Source organism: Aptenodytes patagonicus, chromosome 4 (assembly GCF_965638725.1).
Source record: "Aptenodytes patagonicus chromosome 4, bAptPat1.pri.cur, whole genome shotgun sequence".
Classification (NCBI taxonomy): domain Eukaryota; kingdom Metazoa; phylum Chordata; class Aves; order Sphenisciformes; family Spheniscidae; genus Aptenodytes; species Aptenodytes patagonicus.
Window position 1 is genome coordinate 51574897 of NC_134952.1, and position 25284 is coordinate 51600180.

At 50.0% G+C, this 25284-nt stretch overlaps 1 protein-coding gene across 2 annotated transcripts in view; it reads right to left on the reverse strand.

Annotated features, from left to right (window-relative positions):
- MFHAS1 (multifunctional ROCO family signaling regulator 1) overlaps positions 1-24574 on the reverse strand; it is a 37949-nt gene extending 13375 nt beyond the window's left edge. For both annotated transcript variants that reach the window (XR_012995184.1, XM_076336711.1), the window contains exon 1: positions 21382-24574. Coding sequence is in view for 1 of the 2 variants with exons in the window: in XM_076336711.1 (XP_076192826.1) it covers positions 21382-24574 (3193 nt within the window). In the remaining variant the exon portion in view is untranslated. The remainder of the gene's footprint in view (positions 1-21381) is intronic.
- Positions 24575-25284: the final 710 nt, after the last annotated feature.

Consider the following 25284-nt stretch of genomic DNA (forward strand, 5'->3'; position numbering starts at 1 on the left):
TTTTGGATGCTTGACTCAGCAGCTAAAGGAGGGTAATTATTCAAAATGCCAGTTTACATCTCATCCACTAATTTCCCCAACATAAGTTATTTGAGATCATCCCTTACCAGTGTGGCAATACAAGGTTTCCAAGCATAAAACTTGGAAAACTCTATGTTTGTCCCAAAACATTAATTATCTTTTTCTCAGGCACACTGAAGTTAATTATAGTTAGAACTGGAATCCAATTAAGAGCAAAACAAAAAACCCCACACATTCCCCAAACCACACAACTCAGTACTTCCTATCTCCATACTTGCAAACCAGAATGGAGAGAGCAGTAGGAAATCATCAAAACAGCTCCATCAAAATAACTCCAGGGGTAGTCATGAAGCTTTGAGCCCTTCTGTCTCCTTCTGACAGTATGAAATAAGCCACTCAGAGAAATAAAGGATGGTTGACATCTACCTAATTCCTAAGCCAGTGCGTGTAACTGATCTACCATCAGTGTGGCTACACGACGCATGCAACATCTCTCCCCTCTTTCCGCAACTCATGAAATACTGAGCACAGAGAGCATTTGTACCAGGTAACACTGTCATCTCAGCAAGAGACTTGCCATGAGGAGAGAAGGCTGTGACTTTTGGCACCACCACTACTCCCAAAAAGGTGAGAGGGGAGTGAATATGATGCCATTTCTCCAGTCCGTCCCATCAAACTCAATCTATTTCAAATAGTATTTCAGCATGAGTAGCCTCCCTTGTCCAGCTTCATCTCTACCTGTTCTGTCGGGCACTCCATCCTTCTTCTCCCTGTGCAATGGGGAAGGTGGGAGCAAGCCACCTCTGCCCATGAGTGACCAGAGCAGACAGTGGAGAAAGGAAGTGACCACAGGCGACAAATAAACAGCACAGCATAAAGGCTCAAGAAAATGAGAGGGGGCACTGGTGAAAAGCTGAAATAGAAAACAAAGCATCCTCCAAATTGCTGAATATTTTGCTGCCCTTCTAATATCTAAAAAGCTCCTTGAATTGGCAGGTTGCAACGCAGCACTTTCAGACGACTGCAATACAAAGCCATGAAAAATTGATTTGCTTCATTAACATTTTAGGACCTTATTAGCTGGAACGAAATTGACTGTCAAGGCATTTTAAGGGAGAATCACAGTGTAATGAGCTCAATGCGAATTATTCTCATCCCAGAATAGAAACAGGCCTGTCACTGAGTAACCAAGTCCAGAATCCACCTTTTGGTTATTTTTAATTCCACCCCTTCAGCTGTGTCTGCCATGAGTACTTTCTCATTCTGCCAAGGCAAGGCACCAGCTGGAGAGAAAGCTGCAGCCAGCCCTGACCTGTCTGCTCTCACCCAGTAACAGCAAGGCACGAGTGCATGCAGAGCATTCACCCGAATGCTAGACACCACCAGCTGCAGCCAGTCCAAACAGCAACAATTCCCACCAGCCCTGAGCCCACCTTTCCAAACAGTAATTCCAAAGCTATTACGCCCCCATCACAGAGGAGATGCTGAGCCTTCTTTCATCCAGATGATTAGGATGCTGCAGGTCCCACTAAAGGGAAAAGAAGGAGTTTAAAAGAGCTCTCAACGCCATTACTATGATAGATAAAGTTAACAGGCAGGGTTCACCAAGGCCTGCAGGGAGCTACCTGGACTGGTCAGCACCCTGCTAGCTCTGCCTCTCTGTGTTTGGGTCACAACATGTTAATAGCTGGCCACATGAAAAGCCAACCCCTGGAGGGGGGCTTACAAGGCTTAGCCCCGTGGACTTCCAGCCTTACACAACAGATGAGACAGGGCCAAGTCTCAGCCTGCCCCTCTGCTAAATTTAAAGAATTAGGGAAGCCTGCAAGACATTTTTCCTCACAATAGTTTGGCTACGGCATTGCACCCAGAACTGGCTGATCATTTTTCTGCCTGCTCCAACACAAGAACTAGGAAGCCTCAATGCAGGTACTGCGAGGTGCATTCAAAGAAAACCAAAGGAAGCAGTCCAGCACCTGACCCAGGCTGCAGAACTCCCAGCTGCAACACACTGTAGATTCAAGAAGCTCACGAGGGTCCACAAAGAGACTGGACCTGTAACTGGCAAAGTGTCTTTAAGTGTTACTAAAGAGTCAAATCCCTGTGCTGAAGATAGACAAAGGCTGGGAGAACACCTGGGACAAGTTTTTTCCCCAGTTGGCTTGCTCCTTCCCCACAAGATGACCACACATGCCACAACTGAAGGTAGGATCCTGGCTATGCAGCCCCTCTTCTGGAACAAATGTTCAGCAAAGTCCAGCCAGGGAGCAAAAGACCTGCAGTTTCCCTTGTAGTGGCTTTTTACATTCTGCCACAACCACCCTTTTATTTTTTTTTTTTAAATTTACCTGCCTTTTGTCAGCCAAGAAAAAGAAGAACAAACCAAAACACACATGCAAGACATGCGTGTACATGTGCTGCTCAACAGTTTTCCCTGAGATTAAATAAACTCCTTCCTGGGTAAAAGTAACTTGGCTCCATGAGTTGCTGTTGCCTTAGGGCCATTCCAAGGCTTCAGTGTGTTCAGCAAACTGAATTGGAGGGAGCTGTATTTTCAAACTTGCATGGTAAGTACTCTCTTCCAGATCATTTAAGGTGAGATCCATGTGCAATACTCCTCTGTAAAGCTATTTGGGTCACTCTAAAACTCTCTCTGTTCAGCAGGACAACCACAGAGCCCACTTAAGCAAAGGAACAGATTAATTTTTTTTTCCCTTCATTATCATCAACTGGTCTAAGGAGCAAAGTCTAAACACTGTAAGTCCCATTCAGGCTCAAATGTTAAATCAAGTAAGTGTTTTACCTGTTAATTGAACCAACTTGAACTCATCCGTGTTTTAATCTATTAACATGACCTTCTATTGAAGCCACTTTACTGTGGAATTTGATCTATGCACGTACATCACAGAATTTATTCTAGGCTTGTGGTTAATTGGAGTAAAATGCTTCCTTGGTGCTTCTACAAAGCTACCCACTTCCTGCTAGTTAATAACTAACACCACACTACATGCTCACCACAGGTATGGCTTCAGCTGAGTAGGAACCTGCGGGATCACAGAAGTTTCCTTAATTGCAAGGGCATCAGATCTAACTTGCTTCTCTGCATATATTTTTTCCCTTTACACAGAAGTTTCATGAGTACATCCTTAGGTCAAGTGTTTCTTCCTGGTGAGACAGCGTAATGTAGATTTGGGTGAAGTTATATGGCTGAAATCAGAGGAGCAGAGCACTGAGACCAGTGGCCAACTCTCCTCTTGGAGAGGGTACGGCTGGTATCTTCTATAAAAGCATTGCTGGTGGACACGGCAGTCCCCAAGCAGCACTCCACAGAGCTCAGAGCCTGAGTTTCACTATGCCAACAGAGGTGGAGAACTGATTTTTGTTTCAAATCTTCTCCATTTGTTTGGTTTAAAGTATTTTTGTTATAACCAAAATTGCTGTCTTTGAAGTCTGAGTGAGCTGCTGGCTTTGCACTGCTCAATGGTCAAGAACAAAGCTCTGTTTGTCCTTTTACTATTAAGAGCTTTACAAAATCTTTTTCTACTTGTCCCCTTTTCCAGAGGGGATAAGAACTAATCTTTTATATCTTTTTTTTTGCAGTGATTCCTCAGCATTTCAAATCATTTAACCATTCTTCTCTGAATCCTCTCATTCCCTAATATCCAAACAGGTGACAACTAACAGCTGTAAATCAAGGCAATAAGTAGCTTTTGCTTACAAACACCTTTTCCCCATAGGAAAGTGCTTATTTATGGACTTAACATTATAGATTGTTTTACTACCTCTGCTGAAACCAATTCTTACTACTCTCTGTTCTGCCACTGGAATGCCTTCCAAAATGATAAGTCATGCGAGTTCAGAAACAATAGCTTTGCTACTTAACTCCTGCAGAGTTCATTGCCCGCTAAATGCCATCTGGTCGGGGGTTCTCAGTGCCCAAAAATAAACTGCAGCATCCGCCTTTGCTGTTTAAAAATCACTTCTATGGCAGTCACGTTTGCTACTGAAACAGGAAGGAGACCTGGGGGCTGTAAAGAACTCATCAGCCTCCCAGGGAGGCAGCAGCATTGCCAGGAGAACGTTTCACTCCTCCATCATCTCCTCTACCCCCCTGCACCTTCCCAGGAGCTGCCTGCTGCACCATGGGACTCTGGGATAGAGCTGAGCTCCTTCCTGGCCCCCCAACTATTTGTGCTGCAAACCTGTATTACTTCCAGGTTTCCTCCAGGCAGCTTTCTACCAGGTGGATGACTCTGAGGTACTTACTCCCCAGTACCACTGTAACACAAACCTGGCCCCCTCTCCTTCAGATGTTTCACCATCTCATGTGAACTGCAAGCTAGCTGGCTCTCCTCTGGATGTGCCCAGCACCGATCCCCTCAGAGGGATCTGTCTTGGGAAGAAATAACCTGAAAACTTCCCAGGCATTTACTTGTACTGATCAAAAAGGAGAGACTCAGGGAGATCTTAAGCATATAGTCAAGAGACCCCAAAAGCGAGGACAATCGGGACTGGAAAAGCAGGAATTGGCAGGACGCTTCGCTCTCAAGCCATTCAGCGCTGGAGTTCAGACCCCAATGAGGCTTGCTCTGAGGGGAGGTGAAGCAGACACGGCAGCTCAAGAGATGGCTTCTGCCAGAAAAGCGGACAAAATGCTGGCATACAGGAGGAGAAGACAGCACATTTCAGAGCTACTCAGAGATTATGCATTATGTTAAGACAGTGTACTTTCCACAATACAATAGCAGAGCAACCCAAAGAAATAAGGTCAATAGCACACAAACTCACACAAAAGGCCATTACAAGAGAAGCAAAGAGTATCCCCTCCTCTGCTGCGCTTCATCCAGGATCACAGTTTGTTTTGAGATACAGGAGGCCCTGGAGGACCACCAGTGTTTTGGACATAGCAAGTTTAAAGGGGGAGCATGAGCCAGACTGGACTAGAAAGAGCCTTTCCTTCCCTCCACCACCACAGGTTTGCTCTGTGAGAGAAAAATTCAGAGAAAACACAGACCTACTGGCTGCTCCTATTTGCACACGTAAGGATTTTGCATGCTTGGTGCTAATGGAAACATGTCCCACAGCTCTGGACTTTCACCAGCAGCCGCCTGGGAGCCAAACAGAGGCACTGGTGTCCCTTCTCCATCATTTGGTTCCCTCCCACCCCCCTCAGCCTCCTGCATTTTTCTTAAACACACAAGCCAAGAGAACAGTCCTCCAAGCAAGGCAAAGCTTTATTAAAAATGACTTCCGATTAAAAAGGATTTTTAAATCCTTTTGTAGTGATGACCGGATTATCCGCATCATGCTGCATTATGCAACTGGGGATAAAGCAGCACAGAGCAAGTGGCAAAAATGCCATCTCTAGCAGAGCCGCAACTTTGTGGGCAGCTCCCAGTCCCAATACTCACCTGCAAAGCTCAGATGGGGCTGGGCACACTTGGTATAGCCCAGAGAAGCAGAATCATGCGTGAGGCTTGTATGACGCAGCAGCTGCAGAGCAGGGGGTGTTTTGCAACATAGCTTTCAACCAGAGGTGCTGTTTCAGGGGAATACTGCCATTAAATACTTCAGGAAACACAGGTAGGAGTGACAGACCTCTGACCTGGAGCCTGGCCGTGGGTGTGCCATAAAACGCCATACTGGCAATGAACTAGAGGCCAGGCAAGAACCGCACTCAAGCTGCCCAACCTTCCTACAGGGGCCACACTGCCAGCATCCACCCTGCTATCCAAGGGCAGAAGCAGCCACACAGTAAGTCAACAGCCATGCTGCTCAGCTTCCCCTGGCTGGCTTTTAACGGGATGCACATTTTTAGCACCTGCAAAGTGCTGTGCCAGAAATCCAAGTCACAGATTCAGAGTCAGCCTACTGTGCTCCCCAAAGTAACCCATCAAGCAACTCATCACACCCTCGTTTGCCTTTTTAAAATTTTTTTTACTTTTTTTTTTTTTTTTTTTTTAAATCAGATCCCTGTGTGAACCACTAACTTGAGCATGATCTTGCCTTGTTTGGCAACCTTTTCTTAACATTGTGTTTAGCTTCACTGCAGGCACTCAAAAATGTGCATGTGTGTATGTACATAACGTGCTAGGCTCTCTTTTGCTGTAGAAGAAAGATGTGATTTATTTCAAAGAAGGACAAGGAACAAGTTAAAAATAACAGGCAGCTTCAAAAGCTTCATGGTAGTTTTCTGTTACAAAAGACAACAGAGAAAGGTACTTTTTTTCTGATACCAAAGGAAGGTTCCCAAACTTTTCTTTCATCCAAAAAAGTCTTTATTTTGGCTGAGCCTTTGAGGCACAAATACACTGCTTGGGAAAAGAAGCACACAAGACTCAACTCTTAATCATTTATTTCAGCATCTCATCCTAGGAAGGCTCCAAGCTGACTGCAGCAGCCACTTGCTGAGCTGAATTATTTGCCCACGCAAGCATCAGTTAAGATCTTGCCAAAATGCAATAATGATCATCTCAGAGTCTGTAGGGCTCCCTCTGGGCATGCGCATGTTCCTCTGAGAAATTACAAACTTCTCACTTACTAAAGCTGGCATGAAAATGTCACCAATGCTAGGCTTCTGCTTCACCAGCATGAGCAAGACCCCCTGCCCAAAACCCCTGACAGTACAGGTTCAGGTACGCAGATGTGACTGGACCTGTTAGTGAGGACAAAGCACACAGGAGCTCCCCACATAGCCCTCCGGCACTGTCACAGAGCTGGGCAAAAGTACCTGGAGATGACTGAAGTTCCAGAGTGAGGCTCGCATCACCTCCATTTTCACCCACTGAACGTTTCTGCACAACTGTCCACCAGAAGCTTAAAAAAAAGGTAAGAAATAAACTCTTGCTCAGTAGATCTCTGAGATATTGCAGCCAGAAAGCAGTGGCACCTCTTCTCAACATCGCAGTTGTCTGCCTTCACTCCTATCTCAATGTTAAAGCAGGCGTGGGATATTCAGAAACAAGTCAGAAGGCAGCTGAAGCAGAGCAGTCAGCTATATTAAAATATAGCTCACAGCTCCACAGAGCCAGCTTTAACAAAGAAGGAGCTGACTTAAAAAAAAAACAAAACAACAAACCCAAAATATCCAACAGTAAAAAAGTTTGAAAGCTTGAATTATATATTCATGACACCAAGAGCTGAAGGTGCTCCAGCGGGCCATGATTCCAGCAGTGCATTTTCAAGCCTGGGATCATAGAATCATAGAATCATTGAGGTTGGAAAAGACCTCTAAGATCATCGAGTCCAACCGTCGACCCAACACCACCATGCCCACTAAACCATGTCCCTAAGTGCCTCATCTACTCGTCTTTTAAATACCTCCAGGGATGGGGGCTCAACCACTTCCCTGGGCAGCCTGTTCCAATGTTTAACCACTCCTTCAGTCAAGAAATTTTTCCTTACATCCAATCTAAACCTCCCCTGCCGCAACTTGAGGCCATTTCCTCTCGTCCTATCACTTGTTACTTCGGAAAAGAGACCGACACCCACCTCGCTACAACCTCCTGTCAGGTAGTTGCAGAGAGCAATGAGGTCTCCCCTGAGCCTCCTTTTCTCCAGGCTAAACAAGCCCAGTTCCCTCAGCCGCTCCTCATAAGACTTGTTCTCCAGACCCCTCACCAGCCTCGTTGCCCTTCTCTGGACACGCTCCAGCACCTCAACGTCCTTCTTGTAGTGAGGGGCCCAAAACTGAACGCAGTATTCGAGGTGCGGCCTCACCAGTGCTGAGTACAGGGGCACGATCACTTCCCTACTCCTGCTGGCCACACTATTTCTGATACAGAAATACGTATGGATGGTTCAGTCCTGGTCCGTAACAGGGTACAGTGAAAGGAAGTCTGTGTATTAAAGAGATCTGTGAAACCAGAGGCATGACTGGTTCCCCCCCAAACTCCCAACTGCGCATGCAGTTGTATCCCTACTTTGGTGACAGTGAAACACCATCTTCCCTATGCCGTCCTCCTAGAATTTGAATGATGGAGAGTGGGGGAGGTGTGTTAAAACCCATCACCACCGCCACCCACTACACCTCCAAGATGCTGAAAAAGTTAACTGCTATCAGAGCGAAGGGCTTATTTTTAAACAGAGCTCTGAGCCCCAGAGCAAGGTGGGGAGGCCCAGAGACCCTCTGCTGAGCAGACAGGGCTCGAGAGAGCTGAGCAGGACTGCCAGGGGGCCCCGACACAGCACTGGCACAAGCTCAGCATGAGCAGACTGCCCTCAGAGCTCTGAAGCTGCAGCACAGTCACCTTACTTCACAAAAACAAATTTCTTCTTTCGCACTGTAGCCATCACTTAGTGTCCAACCAAAATAGATTTAAGCTGTTCCATAGTAAAAATAACAGCAACCAAGAAATGTTATGTCAGATCACAGGAAGGGGAAGCGCTTTTTTGATAGATTTCCTAAATTTAGCCACTTTGATAAACCAGAGTCATTTGGACGTGAGAGTTTTCCATATCCAGTGCATGCATCGTTATCTGAAGTAAGATCATCAAAATCTCTCTCAGACAAAGAAAGAGCCTGATCAAAAGTAAGATTTAGAGAAACACACATGGAGCTGAAAACTCATCTGGTTACGCAATGCGTGTAAGTAGGCCTGGTGCTTGCTGCTGACTCCCTGGCTTGGAAACCTGCCACCAAGCACATCCGACCCCATCCAGCAGTACTGCCTGTAAAATACAGCCGCACACAGCAAGGGGGTAAGAAGCACCATGCAGCCCAGGAGAGCAAACACACTCAAAACCGTCCGCCTCCTCCCCTCCTTGCAGCAGCACAGACTTATCAGCAGGATAAGTCTGTGCCTCTCTCCCCGCCTGGGATGCCCCAGCAGCATGGGGAGAGGTTCGCCTGCTTGCTCCTCTTTGGACACTGCATGCTGACTTCCTGAAGATGCAGCCCAGATGAGGCTTCCCTAGGAAAGCCAACCCATCCAAAGGACTACTTGGGGACTACTTTTAGCCAGCACTGATCATCCCAGCTCTCACTGCTTGCTCCTGGTCAGGCTGCCCAGTGATGTGGTGGTGCAAGATGGAGTCACTCAAAAGGGGCAACAGTGGGACGGAGGCTGCTTGGCTCAGAGCCCACATTAAGGCAGTGGAGGCCAAGCCAGCAGCTGTACCCTCAACCTACAGTGCTCTTTAAAACCAGTTTGGGCCCAGGAACAGCTCCCCTTCATTGAGTGAAAGTTTGGCACCACACAGCTGTTGCTCAGTCTGACACCAGTTTGTCTGGATTTACAATTCCCCATGCCCTTGGGCAACTCCTGGGTGAGTCTGCAATTTGCAAGATGCCTTCCACACTACAGATCTCATGACTGTGCTGAGCAGCTCAGCTGCCTCCTCACCATCTCTTCTACTCCAGCTCCTATGGGTCCCATCATGACTAAATCCCCCTGCTAAGGAAGGTCATCACTCCTGTGAGCCACTCCCCACATCACATTCAAGGATCACCTCCTTCAAGCTCAGGAGCGATGCATCCCAACAAAGAGGAAGGCAGGCAGAAACGCCAGGAGGCCTGCATGGATGAACAAGGAGCTCCTGGACAAACTCCAACACAAAAAGGAAGCCTACAGAGGGTGGAAGCAAGGACAGGTAGCCTGGGAGGAATACAGAGAAATTGTCCAAGCAGCCAGGGATCAGGTTAGGAATGCTAAAGCCCTGACAGAATTAAATCTGGCCAGGGATGTCAAGCGCAACAAGAAAAGATTCTATAGGTATGTCGGGGATAAAAGGAAGACGAGGGAAAATGTGGGCCCTCTCCGGAACAAAACGGGAGACCTGGTTACCCAGGATATGGAGAAGGCGGAGGTACTCAATGACTTTTTTGCCTCGGTCTTCACCAGCAAGTGCTCAAGCCTCACCGCCCAAGCCGCAGAAGGCAAAGGCGGGGACTGGGAGAACGAAGAGCCGCCCACTGTGGGAGAACATCAGGTTTGAGACCATCCAAGGCACCTGAAGGTGCACAAGTCCATGGGACCCGATGAGATCCATCCACGGGTCCTGAAGGAACCAGCGGATGAAGTTGCTAAGCCACTATCCATCGTATTTGAGAAGTCGTGGCAGTCCGGAGAAGTTCCCACTGACTGGAAAAGGGGAAACATGACCTCCATATTTAAAAAGGGAAAAAAGGAAGACCCAGGGAACTACAGGCCAGTCAGTCTCATGCCCGTGCCTGGCAAGATCATGGAACAGATCCTCCTGGGAGCTATGCTAAGGCACATGGAGGACAGGGAGGTGATTCGAGACAGCCAGCATGGCTTCACCAAGGGCAACTCCTGCCAGACCAACCTAGTGGCCTTCTATGATGGACTCACTACATCAGTGGGCACGGGAAGGGCTACAGATGTCGTCTATCTGGACCTCTGTAAGGCCTTTGACACGGTCCCCCACAACATCCTTCTCTCTAAACTGGAGAGAGATGGATTTGATGGGTGGACTGTCCGGTAGAGGGTGAGGAATTGGTTAGATGGTCGCATCCAGAGGGTAGTGGTCAATGGCTCAATGTCCAGATGGAGGTTGGTGACGAGTGGCATCCCGCAGGGGTCCGTATTGGGACCAGTACTGTTTAATGTCTTCATCGGTGACATAGACAGTGGTATCGAGTGCACCCTCAGCAAGTTTGCAGATGACGCCAAGCTGAGTGGTGCGGTCGACACGCCAGAGGGACGGGATGCCATCCAGAGGGACCTGGACAAGCTGGAGAAGTGGGCCTGGGTGAACCTCATGAGGATCAACAAGGCCAAGTGCAAGGTCCTGCACCTGGGTCGGGACAACCCCCGGTATCAATACAGGCTGGGCGGTGAAGGGATTGAGAGCAGCCCTGCCGACAAGGACTTGGGGGTACTGGTGGATGAAAAGCTGGACATGAGCCAGTAATGTGCACTCGCAGCCCAGAAGGCCAAGCGTATCCTGGGCTGCATCGAAAGAAGCGTGGCCAGCAGGTCGAGGGAGGGGATCCTGCCCCTCTACTCTGCTCTGGTGAGACCCCACCTGGAGCACTGTGCCCAGCTCTGGAGCCCTCAGCACAAGAAAGACACAGACCTGTTGGAGTAGGCCCAGAAGAGGGCCATGAAAATGACCAGGGGGATGGAACACCTCTCCTATGAAGAAAGGCTGAGAGAGTTGGGGTTGTTCAGCCTAGAGAAGAGAAGGCTTCGTGAAGACCTTCTTGCAGCCTGTCAGTACTTAAAGGGGGCTTATAAAAAAGATGGCAGCAGACTTTTTAGCAGGGCCTGTTGCAACAGGACAAGGGGGAATGGCTTTAAACTAAAGGGGGGTAGATTTAGACTAGATACAAGGAAGAAATTTTTTACGCTGAGGGTGGTGAAGCACTGGCACAGGTTTCCCAGAGAGGTGGTGGATGCCCCATCCCTGGAAACATTCCAGGTCAGGTTGGACGGGGCTCTGAGCAACCTGATCTAGTTGAAGATGTCCCTGCCCATGGCAGGGGGGTCGGACTAGATGACCTTTAGAGGTCCCTTCCAACCCAAACTATTCTATGATTCACAGAGAAGAGGATGAGGAATTACAAAAGGGGACATCTAATTTTAGTAGCTGCCCCAAGTTCCCTTTGCTCCCATATAAACAAGGCCCCAGCTGCTCAGCCCTTTTTGAGGAAAACACAAATGAATTGGGCATAAATACCTTGAAACATTCCCTGTCACACATTGCAATAAATACAGCTGCATCTCACTGTCTGTTGAGGACGTAATCCTGAAAAGTGTAATGGTTAGCAATTTGACAGTTATGCTATTTTTCCCCATGATGTAGTAGAGGAGAATGTGTGTACAGGCTAGTGAGTTATACACAGTATAATACAGAGGGAGGGTGGAAAGATACAAATGCAAATATCAGGATGGTCAATGAGATGACTGCTTTTCAGAATGGATCACTATCCCCAGCCATTACCCCATTTTTGGGTCCTTCATTCTTGATTGATCTCAATTTATCTGAGAATTTTAATGAGAGCAATGAAAATGCAACTGTTCAGACACAGCCAACGGGAATGTTGTCATTAGTAAGAGACTGATGTCAGGCAGCCAGTCTCAGACAGAGGTCCCTGCCTCTCCATCCTCCACACCGTATATCCTGTGCCTGTGCATTTCAGCTCTGTACATTGCTAAGTCCTTGCTTTCTAACATCTGTTCAGAGAAAAATTGCTTGCCATCCATACCCAACTGCTGCATCTAAGAAAGAGGCCACAGTGAGTGGAGAAAGGTATTAAATTGTCAGCAACAGAGCTCCACAACAACAGCTAGAGATGCAGCAGAGTGCTGCTGTACCATGTAGCACTCAAGGTCTGTACTGCAGGACAATTCTGCAGTTCTGCTGTGTCCACCATAACGTTTCAGAGGCCACACAACAGAGATGCATGTTTCTTCTGCTGCAGGAAGCTCACCCTCTGCTTGTTGACCATGTAGCAAAGGGCCTTACTAGATGTGAGGACACTTGTTTTGGGGTAGGTCTGGGGCAAAATCAGCCTCTCTAATAGCAGCTCTAGCTGCTGCCAGCCTTGCATTGATACAAAGGCACCAAATGCGTTGCACATGTGTCTCAAAGTCAAGCAAGACCCAATCACTCTGTTCACCTTCAATATTTTTCCACTGTGTGGTTTCATGTGGCAGAAACAGCAACTAGATACATGGGAAGCAAATTAGGTCAAGCACCTCTGTCTCAAGCCAAACCCTGCAGGTTTTGCTGCTGTGGAAACCATGGCCAATTCATTTTTTAGAAAGCTCATCAACAACCCTACCCTGCTACAAGGCAGGATCTGTCCCTTATCACAGGCCACTGCTCACTCTGTATTGCTGGAGAGGAAAATGCCTGCTAAAAATGCAAAGAACATGCTCCAAGAGGAATTCAACACACAGAAATTGAACAGTTACTACGTACAGATCATTCAAGAGAGAAATCTTGAGTGAATTGTGCCACAATCTTGCACTGTTTGGACAAACCCCTACAGTATTAATTTTATCATAATCACAGCATGAGGTCCACAAACCCCTGTCCTACCATTGCTGTACTTTTGTTTGTTTCCTTCCTGTTACACCATAACAGGGAGAGCCTGAAAACTCTACAGAAAGCGATGGGTACCAGATGAAGGAGGAGGGACCTCTCCCAGAATGGTCTGGGAGGTCTGGGCTCCCTCTCATGTAACACAAATAAAAATGCTTATCTAAGCTGGATGCTTGGCAAGCATCACCCTAACACCAGGTAAAGGGGAAGATATGCTGGTATCTCTTTCATAAAGGGCCTTACAGAGATGCACTTAGCCAAGCTTGTGAAACCCCGCTAACAAAAGCCCAGCAGAAAGTCTCCCATCATCTCATCAGCACAATTCAACATAACCTAGATCAACAACAATACAGCTCCTACCTGGAGTATTCAAGCATCACCTGTGAGTCAGCACGTGGTAAAACCCGGCAGGTCTGAACAGGATTTGAGATGCAGCTTTGTTCTGCTCTGAAGGCTACTTGCCTCCATAGTTCAGTTTAGTCTGATCCTCACAAAGTACCAAGGTTAATGGGCTTCCCCACAGAAGCGCCTAGCTCACCTCAAAGCTGTCCTCTGGTTCATGCAGAGCTTGCCATGCTGAACTGTCAATTCAAAATTAATGTTACCTTGTAAAGTCTGTAGGTCCTAGGCAAGTTTCACACCCGTCCCCCAGGAGTCTAACCTAGCCACAGCTAAACTAGTAGTAGGCGTACTCAGTACACCTTTGGGAGAAGCACAGAGCTCTTGAAAATGACCACTGGGGAAAAAACAAATCTGAAATTAAGGTTTTGCTTTAAACCACAACCAACTCAAGCAGGCAAGCACTCCAGCAGTCACAGCTCAGTCTGAACACAGCCTCCATCCACTGGCGATAGGCAAGTTACCCCTAACCACGGCGCCTGCATCAGTCTTAAACCACACTGCCACTGACCACGTTGGCAACCCAATCAGCGCATTCAGGACCAAGCTTTAGCCAGGAAAATACCACAAGTACAATATGACTTAAGCCTCCAGCAGCCTGCCAGGGCAGAACCCATAAGCCCTCAAAGATGGTACAGCTGAACACCCCGAATTAAATTTCACCCAAAGCCAACCAACCAGTTGTTTCACAGGTCTTGAACCCCCCAACCCCAGTTCTTACATCTGGTTCCTAGGAAAGAAACAGCTAGAGGACAAATCTCTCCCAGCTGCTCAGCTGGAACAAAGGCCACATCCACACAGGTGATCTTCCCATTACAGGCTGTAAAATGCATCCACTCAACAGCTTCTAAAAACACCAAGGCCTCCTCACCCTCTGTATGAGGCACAGCTCCTTTACACTGTGGTCACCAGAATCCCATCAGCTCTCCTGCTGTAGGCAAGGATATCACCGTATAGCAGACCAAGGAGGCAGGCTGAGACTCCTACAACCCAGCTGCATTGCTTTCTCAGACCCAGATACATTCTTAGCCAGCCAAAAGCACCAACACATTTTGTTTGGAGCAGCAGGAGTTTGACTGTTATAATTGACACAGTACTTTAAGCACTCCCTCCCCACTCCTCATCCCTACAAGGTGCTCCCTTAAATAGCACATCCTTAAACCGGCATTCCACAAGCTCACCTGAGAAGAGGTGACCTTATTTGGCACCAGCCAGCCTGCTTACTCTCATAGTTGTCCACATCTGTATGGCAAGTGCAAGTACCACAAGCAAGGAGAAGGAGATAAAAGGACGTAACTGATCATCTTGTATTTACCCCCCAGACCACAGTTTTCTTTACTCATCTGCAGAGGTTATTCTTCCTCCAGTCAGGACAGAAGAAAAAAAAAAAAGTAAAAAAAAAATTTGTACTCTGATGACTTGCAAGAATTCAAACCCAACACAGAACTTTTCATTAAATACGTTTTCTCCCTTCTCCCCTGGCAAATTGCTTTCAAGAGCCAAACTAGCCTGCACTATTATTAGCGAATCACTAATTGGAGAGCATGCTAGGCTACCACAGTTACCTGCTTAATACTGCAAATGCAACAAGACGCCACAACATACAGGAGAATTACCTACCAGATGCACTCATATTTTGCTTTTAAACCAATACTTGTTTTTTCACAGCTCTATCCCAATGTCAAGTAACATGTTCACAACATCACCAAAAGGCAACAAAGATTCAGCACTGTTGGTGATTTCCCACCATCCTCTCCTGAGATGCAAAAGGAGTAGGACCTTGCAATATATCTGCATGTGGATCATGCACACGATACATCTCAACCAAACCTACATGGGAAAACTTTTCACACTTAGGTGTTTTTAGAAAGAGGCACCACACCACCAGAAATGCATGCACACAGCAGGAAGCAAAGCACGTTTCATGACATCTGCGTCCACAGCATGCTGAAGCAGAGCACGAATCAGTCCTCATGTAATCAATTGACACTGGAGAGGGGAAAACCTACATCAACGTTTTCTCACCCCTACAATCAGTAGCTTTTAAATTGTTCTCATGCAATGAAACAAAGAATCATTTGGTACTAAGCATCTCTTTTATAGGTCATTTCCAGCAAAGACAAATTTCAGTGACTGTAAAAATAAAAAACACAAACCAAAAAAAAAGTAATGCACTAAAGGCCAAGAACTCTGCTTTGCTTCACTAACCAAACCAAAAAGATCCACTCAACCAAATTTGGTGTTTCCCTGGTTCATTGATGGCAGCTTGAAGTCCAGAGGCCCAAAGCCCAGAGATGACTCCCATGGGGAACGGGGCAGGGCAAGACAAGCTGTTAAGGAACAAACCAGAAGAGTTTTCTTGTACCAGAGCTGACACACCAGGAAACCCTTCCTTTAGCAGAAATGCGCAGTAACTTTTTGCATAAGGAAGACGGTTCCTTCAAACAGTGTTAAATGTGCACATTGCCATCCTAATTTCAAGTAATTTTAGCAAATTCCATATTAGGAGCCTTAAAAAAAAGCCCCCAAACACATACAAAGCAATGCACACAATACAAGGTAACCAGACACTGCAGGCAGCAGGACAGCTTTAAGAAGGCAATTCAAAGCCTCAGCCTCTCTTCTGGCATCCACAGTTGAGTTTGTCCCTCCCATTCCTGTGTCCTCCCAAGCCAGACCATCAGGCACAAGCCCAGCTCTGCGCTGGCTACTCCAGTTCTCCCCAAGAACTGGTTCCCACACCTACACCCCACCAGGCACGGTCCCATGGCAGCCATCCATGCTGCACACCACACTCTTCCTCTGGCAATTTCTCTGCCTCCTCCAAGATCACAAAACGTTTGTTGTCTCTTTCCTGAATGGGTTGTTTAAATTAGAGGATGCCCTACCACAGCCACCAAATAAGAGGACCTCAAATGCTCACCATGCAACACATAGCTTAACACGAAGGAAAATCTCTAAAAATCCCTGGTGGTAAGTAGACTATGTTTCTCCACCATTACATACAGCAAGTCACACCACTCAAGGATGTCAGTTCAGCAGCATAGCTCTTGATGGTAAGCTAAATAATCAGCACTAGAGCTACAGAATCACACTAGCTTCCCCAAGTCCAGCAACTGATCTGTTCTCTTCTCCTCCTGAATCACAGGGCCTCGTTCAGCTTTATCCTGCCACCCAGATCATCCGTGTCCAGTGCTCACGCTGTGCTGAAGTCTTGCCCCACCATCTCTGATTATGCCACAGTACTCCACTGAAACCACAACGTTCAGGAGAGCGTGACAACAACCCCAAGAGCTGCAGCATCTACTTTGAAAGTCAGGCAAAAAAGACTCCACCCTCAACTGGGGAAAATAAAAGGCTGCCAAATGCTAGCATCAGGCTCTGCTACAAGCAGGTGTTGCTCTACTGCAATTGTCTGTAAAAAAAACAATTTACAATTACAATTTAATTACAAAGAACAATTAGATACCTGACATCAGCCTTTCACTGAGAGACAGCTCAGATTTTGGAGCAACTTCTGAGCCCTTCTGACAAAACCAGTCCCACCTGCTCCCTCCTCACCTTGCATGGGACTTGACAGCATGACACATCATGGGATCTTCCACCTCTCCATCTCCTGACTCCATCCCAGCCACCAAGGGAGTTCATGCTCGCTTTTGACTCCAACGCAGGGACAGCGAGCATGGTTCACTTCGAATCACATGAATAAGGTGGCCTAGAATTAGCCCTGCTCTGGCCATGACAGAGTCTCACAGGGGAACTATGCTACAATACCTCCACCTGTACCCCTGAAGGTGACTGGCATATAATCCTTGCTTCTGCTCACCTTCGATGTGGAAGATGGGCAGAGAGAGTAGAGGCTCGTGATCTCCTCCCTGTTCTGATACCTTAGGAAGGGGGCAGCAAGGTAGGTGGGAGATGCGCACTTCCTTTCCGCAGGAGAGCTCTTGCCAGTCCTCCAGCATCTCTCAAAGCTCCCCAATAGCGCTGCAGCGTCCTTTTGGAGAGGGGCTGCTAGGCTCATACACAGTATCTTTGCCCGTGGTTTTCTGTCTGTTGTCACATTTTTAATCTGTGGAAACCCAAATCATCTTGTCTTGCTTGTGACAGTATCTTGCCCATTTTCCGCAACGGACGAAGCCCCTGGCCCCCCTTGTGCCTGCGTTCATACAGGTAGCTTCACATGCAGGAATAAAGGAAAACCACTGGTCAAACACAATCCCCTCCACCCCAAACACCAAAAGGATCACACATCGGATATCAGGACACCTCGTGCAGACCACAGCCTGGAAGAGCCTGGGGTGGCCCAGACCCAGCCTAGTACAGGGCAAGAGGAGACAGCAGCAGAGCAGTTAGCAGGTGCACATGAAGGCAAGCTTGGAAAATCCAGCCACGTTTATCCAAACAAAGCACGTGTCTACTGTCAGACAGATGGCAAACCACCTCCACCCCTCCAATCCCAAGTCACTTAATAGCTTATGGGACATGAACAACCTAAAAGTCCTTCAGTCCAGGGGCTAAAAGAACATCACATACAAAAATCACAGCATTTCACAATGCCTGCGACAACCCAATTGAGGTCTCATCGTCTTGGAGTGGTGAACCATTCTTGTTGGTCACTCCAAGCAGGGATATGCTTTTCTTAGCCCGGCAGGGATACTTTTATTTACATATAGTGCAAATGTAAAAGAAAAAGAATAAAAATTCAACACACCACTTCTCAGCCGAGGAGATGACTGTAGCCTCAAAGCACACTGAGATTCCACTTCAGATGCCAGTTCAGTTACTATTTCACCCAGCTACAAAACTGTTTCAAACACAAAAACTTCCTTAAAAGGACCCTATCAAGGCACTTTTATATCACTTTTATTCACTGTTTGTTTGCAATAAACCCTCAGAAGACTAAATCCAGAATCTCAATTCTTATTAACCATTTCTATGCACACTAGCTTGTTCTTAGAGAATTTCTGTGTGTATTATCAATGGAAGTTATAGAGTGTGTGCATGCAGGACTAAGAGGGAAGGGAAGGAGAGGAAAAGCAAGGATTAATTCTCATCTCGTGAACAACCAAGTCCCCTCTTTGAAGGGGTTTCCAATGAAAATTTTGGATGACCAAAGAATGCACCATCGGTTTCGTGAATGACGACACAGATTGCGCAACCAGACACACAGCCAGACTGCACTTCCATTTTTGAGCACAAATTTGGCAGTGTCTCCACAGAAATATTTCCCTTATTAAGGTCAACAGGCTGCAAAGCAGTTCTTCAGTGCAGTCCTAAAAAGACCACAGCCCTATTTAAGAATGAGCAGCATTGTAATTGCCAGGGATTTCTGCTGGAAGAGCTTGGAAAGAAACATAGACATCTCCCTCGCTACATATTTTCGTAACATTAGACCCATCTCTTTCCTACACCCTGTCAAAAATGACACCAACCACAATTCACTTGCATGAGGGCAAGCTTGGCAACATGACTTTAAACACACACAGCTCCTGATCAACAAAATCAGGAGGAAAAAAAGAGTCTTCAGCTTCACGACTGCCATTTAGGGGCTCCTAAACAGTCTTTTATTCATAAAGCAGATACACAGCAAAGACTATTTTAGATTAAATGCAGACACACAGGCCTCCCCAAGCCAAATCACGGTTCACATTTTTCATACAATCCAGGTCATAGCTGGGCTAGATTTAAGCATCATCCAAGAAGACAACCAGGTTTCTTGATAAATTGCAGCCTTTACTCTTCAGCACTTCCACAGATCAGCCCTGCCTTTGAACCACGTTTGTCTTCTCAACATGCTCTTCCCCCAGCTAGACTCGCATCGTATTTGTGTTAAGACAGTCACCCCCTGCCCCAAGGCAGGGCCACTTGGGATGCTAAGCCCTGTGCCCCTGGCAGCAAGGCCTGGCTTCTCCCCTGGTGTCGGAAAAGCTGCAACCCCCTTTCCACAGGCAGCATCACCCCAGGTAGCTTTTGGAGGCCTGGCACACGAGCCACCGCTCCTCCCCTGCCCAACGATGCACTGCTTACCTGCGCCTCCCCTTCCCAGTACACCCAGCCTGGCTCCCAGGTGAGAGCAATCCTTTCCCACCTCTAAGCCAAATCCAAAGGAAAAGGCCCTTCAATTTCAATGCCCCCCTTATGCTTCCGGACCTGCTCTGACTGTCACTGGTCAGCAAAGATGCCAATCTCATGCAGACAGTCCAGCTCCTCTTCACATTTCATTTTTAAAGCATCATCTACTCACCAGCAAGAAAAAGAGGGTCAGCCACAAAACTTTCACACACAAAAGAAAACAAAACAAAACAAAACAAAAAAAAAAAAAAGAAGATATGTGACTGCAGACCTGAATTATTCACAAGCTAAACCTTCAATAGTCACCCATCACACCTGCACATACAGTTTGCTGTCTTGGCTAATTTTGGTGGGGGTTTTTTTGTTTGGTTGTTTTGGTTTTGTTGGGGTTTTTTTAGGGGTTTTGTGGGTTTTTTTACTTTTCGGGGTTTTTTTTTTGGAAAGCAGATCACATTGCCCCAAGCACCACATCAGCAGCAAGACCCAGCATGCGGATTCCACTTGGCAACTGACACAGCACGGGTTCACCCCCCCCCAGTCCAACGGCTCTTACATAAGCTAGCACAGTTAGAGGGAGATACAATCGACGGAGGGAGCCAGGACGTGGGCTGAGGAGCAAACAGCATCTCCTTATTCTCAAGGTCCAGAGAAAAAAAAGAAAAGAAAAAAAAAAACCACCTCCAAACAAACCCCTGAAACACACCTTATTATTCACATTTGCCTACAAACCAATTCAGCACCACTGCTTGCTTTAACTCAAATCATACTCCAGTTCCCCCACAATTTCAGGCTACCTGTAAATAAAGAATGTTCCAACGTACTCCCAACATGGGTGTATGTGTGTGTGTGTAAAAAATGCACGTTTCTAGAGTGCTGCTTACAGTCCAGAGTGTGTTTTGATTTCACGCAGATTTACGCACCAAAGCACCTTTCCCATGGCCCCCGCAAGCCCCAGAGAAAACCCAAGCGGAGGAGGGAGGACACAGGTTAGGAGGCAGTACCTGCATACATACAAAGTAAAACAGATGCTGCTGGAAAACACCACCGATAAAATCACGACTTTAGAAGCAACAGCTTTAAAAAGCAGCATGACTAGTCACATTCCAGAGGAGAGAGATTGTGCTTTTTTCGTTAGATGAAGGAGAGAGGAAGGAAAATAAATGCTCTCAAGAATAGCTCCAAAAGGCGCAGACCGGGAATCACTTCTAGGTGAGACACTTAAAACAAAGAAGATGGAGTATCCCTCTCTCTTCAGGGAGGAATGCTTCCTGCTAGAGACAGGGCTCAGATACGAGAAAGCGCTTTTTATACAGGGCTATGGAGACCAACACACCCATTGTCTACCAGCAGGAGCTTTCCTGCATTCAGAGAGGCTGCAGCACAGGCCAGGTTTTGGGGGTGGAGGGTTGAAAGCGGGGGACAGGAGACACCTGCGGTCTTTTAGGCATCTCTATCCATGTTTACAAATAGCTCCAAGGAAGGGGGAGCTGCAGGATAAAGGGAATTAGGAAAAAAAAGCAGTGCCATTCAAAGGAATCAAAGCAAGGAGAAGGACAGGTCAGGGCCTTTTCAACAATGGCACCGCCAATGCTTGGGGCCAAAACCCAAAAAGCAGAGAGAAAAGGCACAGACAAAGGGGGATGTAACACCCCCCTCGTCTCAGAATAGGGTTATTTTAAGCCTGTCTCCCTGGAGCTACCCTAATATTTTCTCTCATGACTCAAGTCACCAGGGAAGGGAGTTAGAACAGAAGAGAAAAAAAAAAAAGAAAAAAGAAAAAAAGAGACAGAGCTAAGCCTAACACCGTAAGACTCCCTTCTAGAAGGGGAAAAGCCCCAGAAGACATGAAAGGCAAGCTGGGCTGTGCCTTACCTGGAAAAGTGTGTGGGTTGGGTGACCCTCTTTTAAGGCACTTTGAACAGAGGACGTGCACAGTGTAGTACAGGCCCGGCCATTCCTGGAGCAGGACATTCAGTTCTTCCACTAAAGGGGTGATAGCTTGCCAAGCTGTCCAGATATTTGGTAGGGATGCATGACTAGCGATAGACAGAGTATCTGGCTGCAGAGCTCCCCTGGCAGGCCGGTAACTCACCACCACGGGCACCTTTCCCCGGTAGGCATAGATCTGGTATTTGCCATCTGACCGCTGAACCACATGGCTGTTAATCTGGACACTGTAGCGTGCAAACAAGCCGGGTGGGAAAATGAATGGAAAGCTATATTCAATCTGCAGCTGCTCGACCACGAAGGACTGTCCGCTCAGATTGGCGCCGTTGATCCACGCCTCCGCATGGGGCACCTCATTTTTCACGTAGCAGGGAAACTTGTACCAAGCGGCCGCCCCATTTAGGGGCTTGCATTTGGGTTTGTTGACACAGTAACAGAGCCCCATCTTTTCCAGCAGCTCCAGGATGAGCTGCAGATCCTCCCGGCTCTGGATGTGGGGCTTAAGAAGGAGACGGATAACGTGGGCAGGGAGGAGGCCATGCAGCAAGAAGCCCTCCACGTAATGATGGAGCTGAGTGGCCCTCAGTTCGTCAATGTGGGTGTCGCTGAGCAGCTTCTGGAGCAGCACGGTGGCGTCCCGCTGGCAGAAGACGTTGAGGATGTCAATGAGCCGCGGCAGGTTGTGGAACACATACTCCCGCAAGGTGAGGTGCTCCTCGAAGTAGAGCAGCTTCCCACTCTCATGCAGGTAGGACAGGGCGCTCTGGAGCCGATCCTCTGTCAGGCCTGCCTGCAAGCCCAACCGGGCAGAGTCCCACCAGCTAAGCCACAGCTGCTGAGCTTGTGGCTGAAAGTGCAGCTCCTCCAGCACTTGCCAGGATTTGGGCAACACCCGGTGCAGGTTCGGGAAGATATCCCGGTGCTCAGCCACTGAGAGGAGCTTGTCCCGCAGGCGACGCACCTGGCAACGGTCCTGGCAGCTGAAAGGCAGCACTGGAGAGAGGATCTGTGGGCGGTGGTTGAGAAGGTACTGAAACTGGGCTTTCTTTCGCCGCAAGTTCTTGTCCGAGACCCCATAAAAGGCAGCGTGCGGGCTGGAGCAGCGCAGGTCAAAGTCCTGTCCCAGAGCCTCATCCACCTGCTGGACCAAGCTCTGGAGACCCTCAGCATCCCTCTTCTCCTGCTGAGCGATCTGGTGATGGATGTCCAGGCACTTCTCCTCCAACTCCCGCTCCGCACAGAGGTCAGCATGGGTTCCCACCATGCACACCACAGCATGGGGCACCTTGGAACCAAGCCAGTGCAAGAAATAGCCCACAGAGGCGTAGAAGTGCTGAGGGACGTAGGCACTCAAATTCACCACCAGCACATACAGGGCTCCAGGAGAGAGGAAGAAAGACTGGATCACATCATAGCTTGGGTCCCCCGCCAGCTCGTACACAATGAATGTCAGGCCCCTCTCTGCATCTGCTGTCCAGTCCATCACCTCAATGCCCTTGCTGCCTCCTGACAGTCCCAGTCCTGATGGTACTTGGGAGGCATCCAGTGGCAGCGACGGTGCTGGGCACAGTGTTTCCCCTTTCACTCGGTGAGAGGGCACGTGAGAAGGGATGTCCTGCCACTCAATGGGGAGATGTTCCAGCTGCTGCGTGGCAGGTACCCGCACTGAGGAAGCATCCTGAGGCTCCGGGAAAGGGCAACACCCAACTGGCACTCTCCCAATGTCCTGCTGCTGCCCAGGGAACCCTCTGGGCTGGGTGCTCCCTGCCTCCAGACTTCCCATATCCTCCCTCTGCCCATCCTCCTCCATGAGGCATCGTCTCAGCAGGGTCTTTCCTGCATCCTTTAGGCCCATGAGGACCAGCTTGAGGCGGGGTTTGAGGGCAGGCTGGGAGTGGGCCAGCTCCTGCTGGTAGGCTGCGATGTAGGGGATGCCTTTCATGCACACCTCGTAGGGGGGCTGGATGAGAGGGTTGTCTTTGATCTTCCACAGGGTGACGCGGGAGAGCTGCCCAAAGCCCTCGGGCAGGATGGCAATCTGGTTGCCTTGCAGGACCAGCTCCTCCAGGCTGTGGAGGAGCACGATGGAGTCAGGCAGGTAGCGGATGCGGTTGTTGTCCAGCCAGAGGGTGCGGAGCTGGCGGAGCTGACAGAGACGAGGGGGCAGCAGGGTGAGCTGGTTGCGGCTCAGGTAGAGCTCCTCCAGACTGGGCAGTGCCAAGATGGCAGCGGGGAACTCCCCCAGCAGATTGGAGGACAGGTTCAACATCTTGAGCCGCTGCAGGCTGCCGAAGCCAGCGGGAAGGGCCCGCAGCCGGTTGCCGTCCAGCATGAGGCTCTCGAGGGCGCTCAGCTGGCAGAGGCTCTCAGGCAGGGCCGCCAGGCCGGTGCCACTCAGCCAGAGGATCTTGAGGCGGCGGAGGGCGGCGATGCCCTCGGGCAGGGCCCCGAGGTGGCGGTTGCCAGAGCAGTCGAGCTCCTCCAGGGCGACCAGCTCCAGCAGCGGGGCGGGGAAGGAGGGCAGCAGGTTGTGGTCGACGTCGAGGGCGCGGAGGTGCCGCAGGCGGCCTAGGCCCTCGGGCAGGTGGCGCAGGCGGTTGAAGCTGAGGTCGAGCTCCTCGAGGCGGCCCAGCTCGGCGAGGCGGGGGGGCAGGCCCGGGCCCTCGGCGCCCAGCTCGTTGTGACTGAGGCTGAGCTTGCGCAGGCCCCGCAGCCCCGCCAGCGCCCCTCCGTCCCCCAGGCCCCGCAGCCGGTTGTGGCTGAGGTCGAGCTCGGCCAGGCGACCCAGGTGGCGCAGGGCGGCGGCGGGCAGGCGGCCCAGCCGGTTGCGCCGCAGGCTGAGCACCCGCAGCCCGCTCAGGGCGGCGCCCACCTCTTCGGGCAGCTCCTCCAGCCCCCGCCCGCTCAGGTTCAGCGCCTCCAGCTCCCCCAGGGCCGCCGCCGCGGGGGGCGGGCGGCGAGGCGCGGCGGCGGCGGCGGCGGGGGGCGGCGGCGGCCCCCCCGGCGGCCCCGCGTCCGGCTCAGGCTCGGGCTCGCCGGGGCCACCCTGCAGCTTCCGTGCGCGCAGGGCGGCGTCGCGCCACAGCCGCACCGCCTTCGGGGGCTCCGTCTGCGCCATGGCCGGGGGAGCGGGCCCCCCGCCCCGCCCTACCTGCCGCCGCCGCTGCTGCTCGCCATGGGCGCGGCCGCGCTGCGCGTCGCCGCCGCCGCCGCCACCACCGCCGCCGCCGCAGCGGGCTTGGGGCTCCCCGCCGCTCCGCGCCGGCACTGCCAGCCGCGCCGCGCCGCCCCGCGCACGTAGCCGCCGCCGCCGCCACCGCCCCGCCGGGGGCGGGACGCGGGCACGGCCCGCCCCGCGCCGCCGGCGGGGGCAGCCTGCCCCGCCAGCGGCGCACCGCCTCCGCGCCGGCGAGAGCCGCCCCTGCCGCGGGGACAGCCGGCGCCGCGGCACCCTGCCCCGGCCTGCCTGGAAACCCCCGTCCGCCGGGCGCCGGCCGCTCCTCCCGGGGAGGAAGGGTCCCCGCCTCCGGCCTGAGCCTCCCAGCCTGCGGCTCCTGCCCCTTGCACCGTCTGGCACGGCCCGAGAGAACGGCCCCGCCGCCTCCCTACGGCCCCTCGGGTGCCCCCGGTGGGGTGAGCCCGCCTGGCGCTGGGAGGCGGTGGTGTGCGCAGCGCTAGCGGTGCCGGCGCATTCCCGGGACCCCGCTGTGTGACAGCAGCCGCCGCCTCGTGGTCTCACCCTGCCCCTGGGCTTGCTGCGAGGTTTGTGAGTCGCTCGCCCCGTGGAGTAACAGCAAAAGCTGTTGTATTGCTGATCTCCGCGTCATT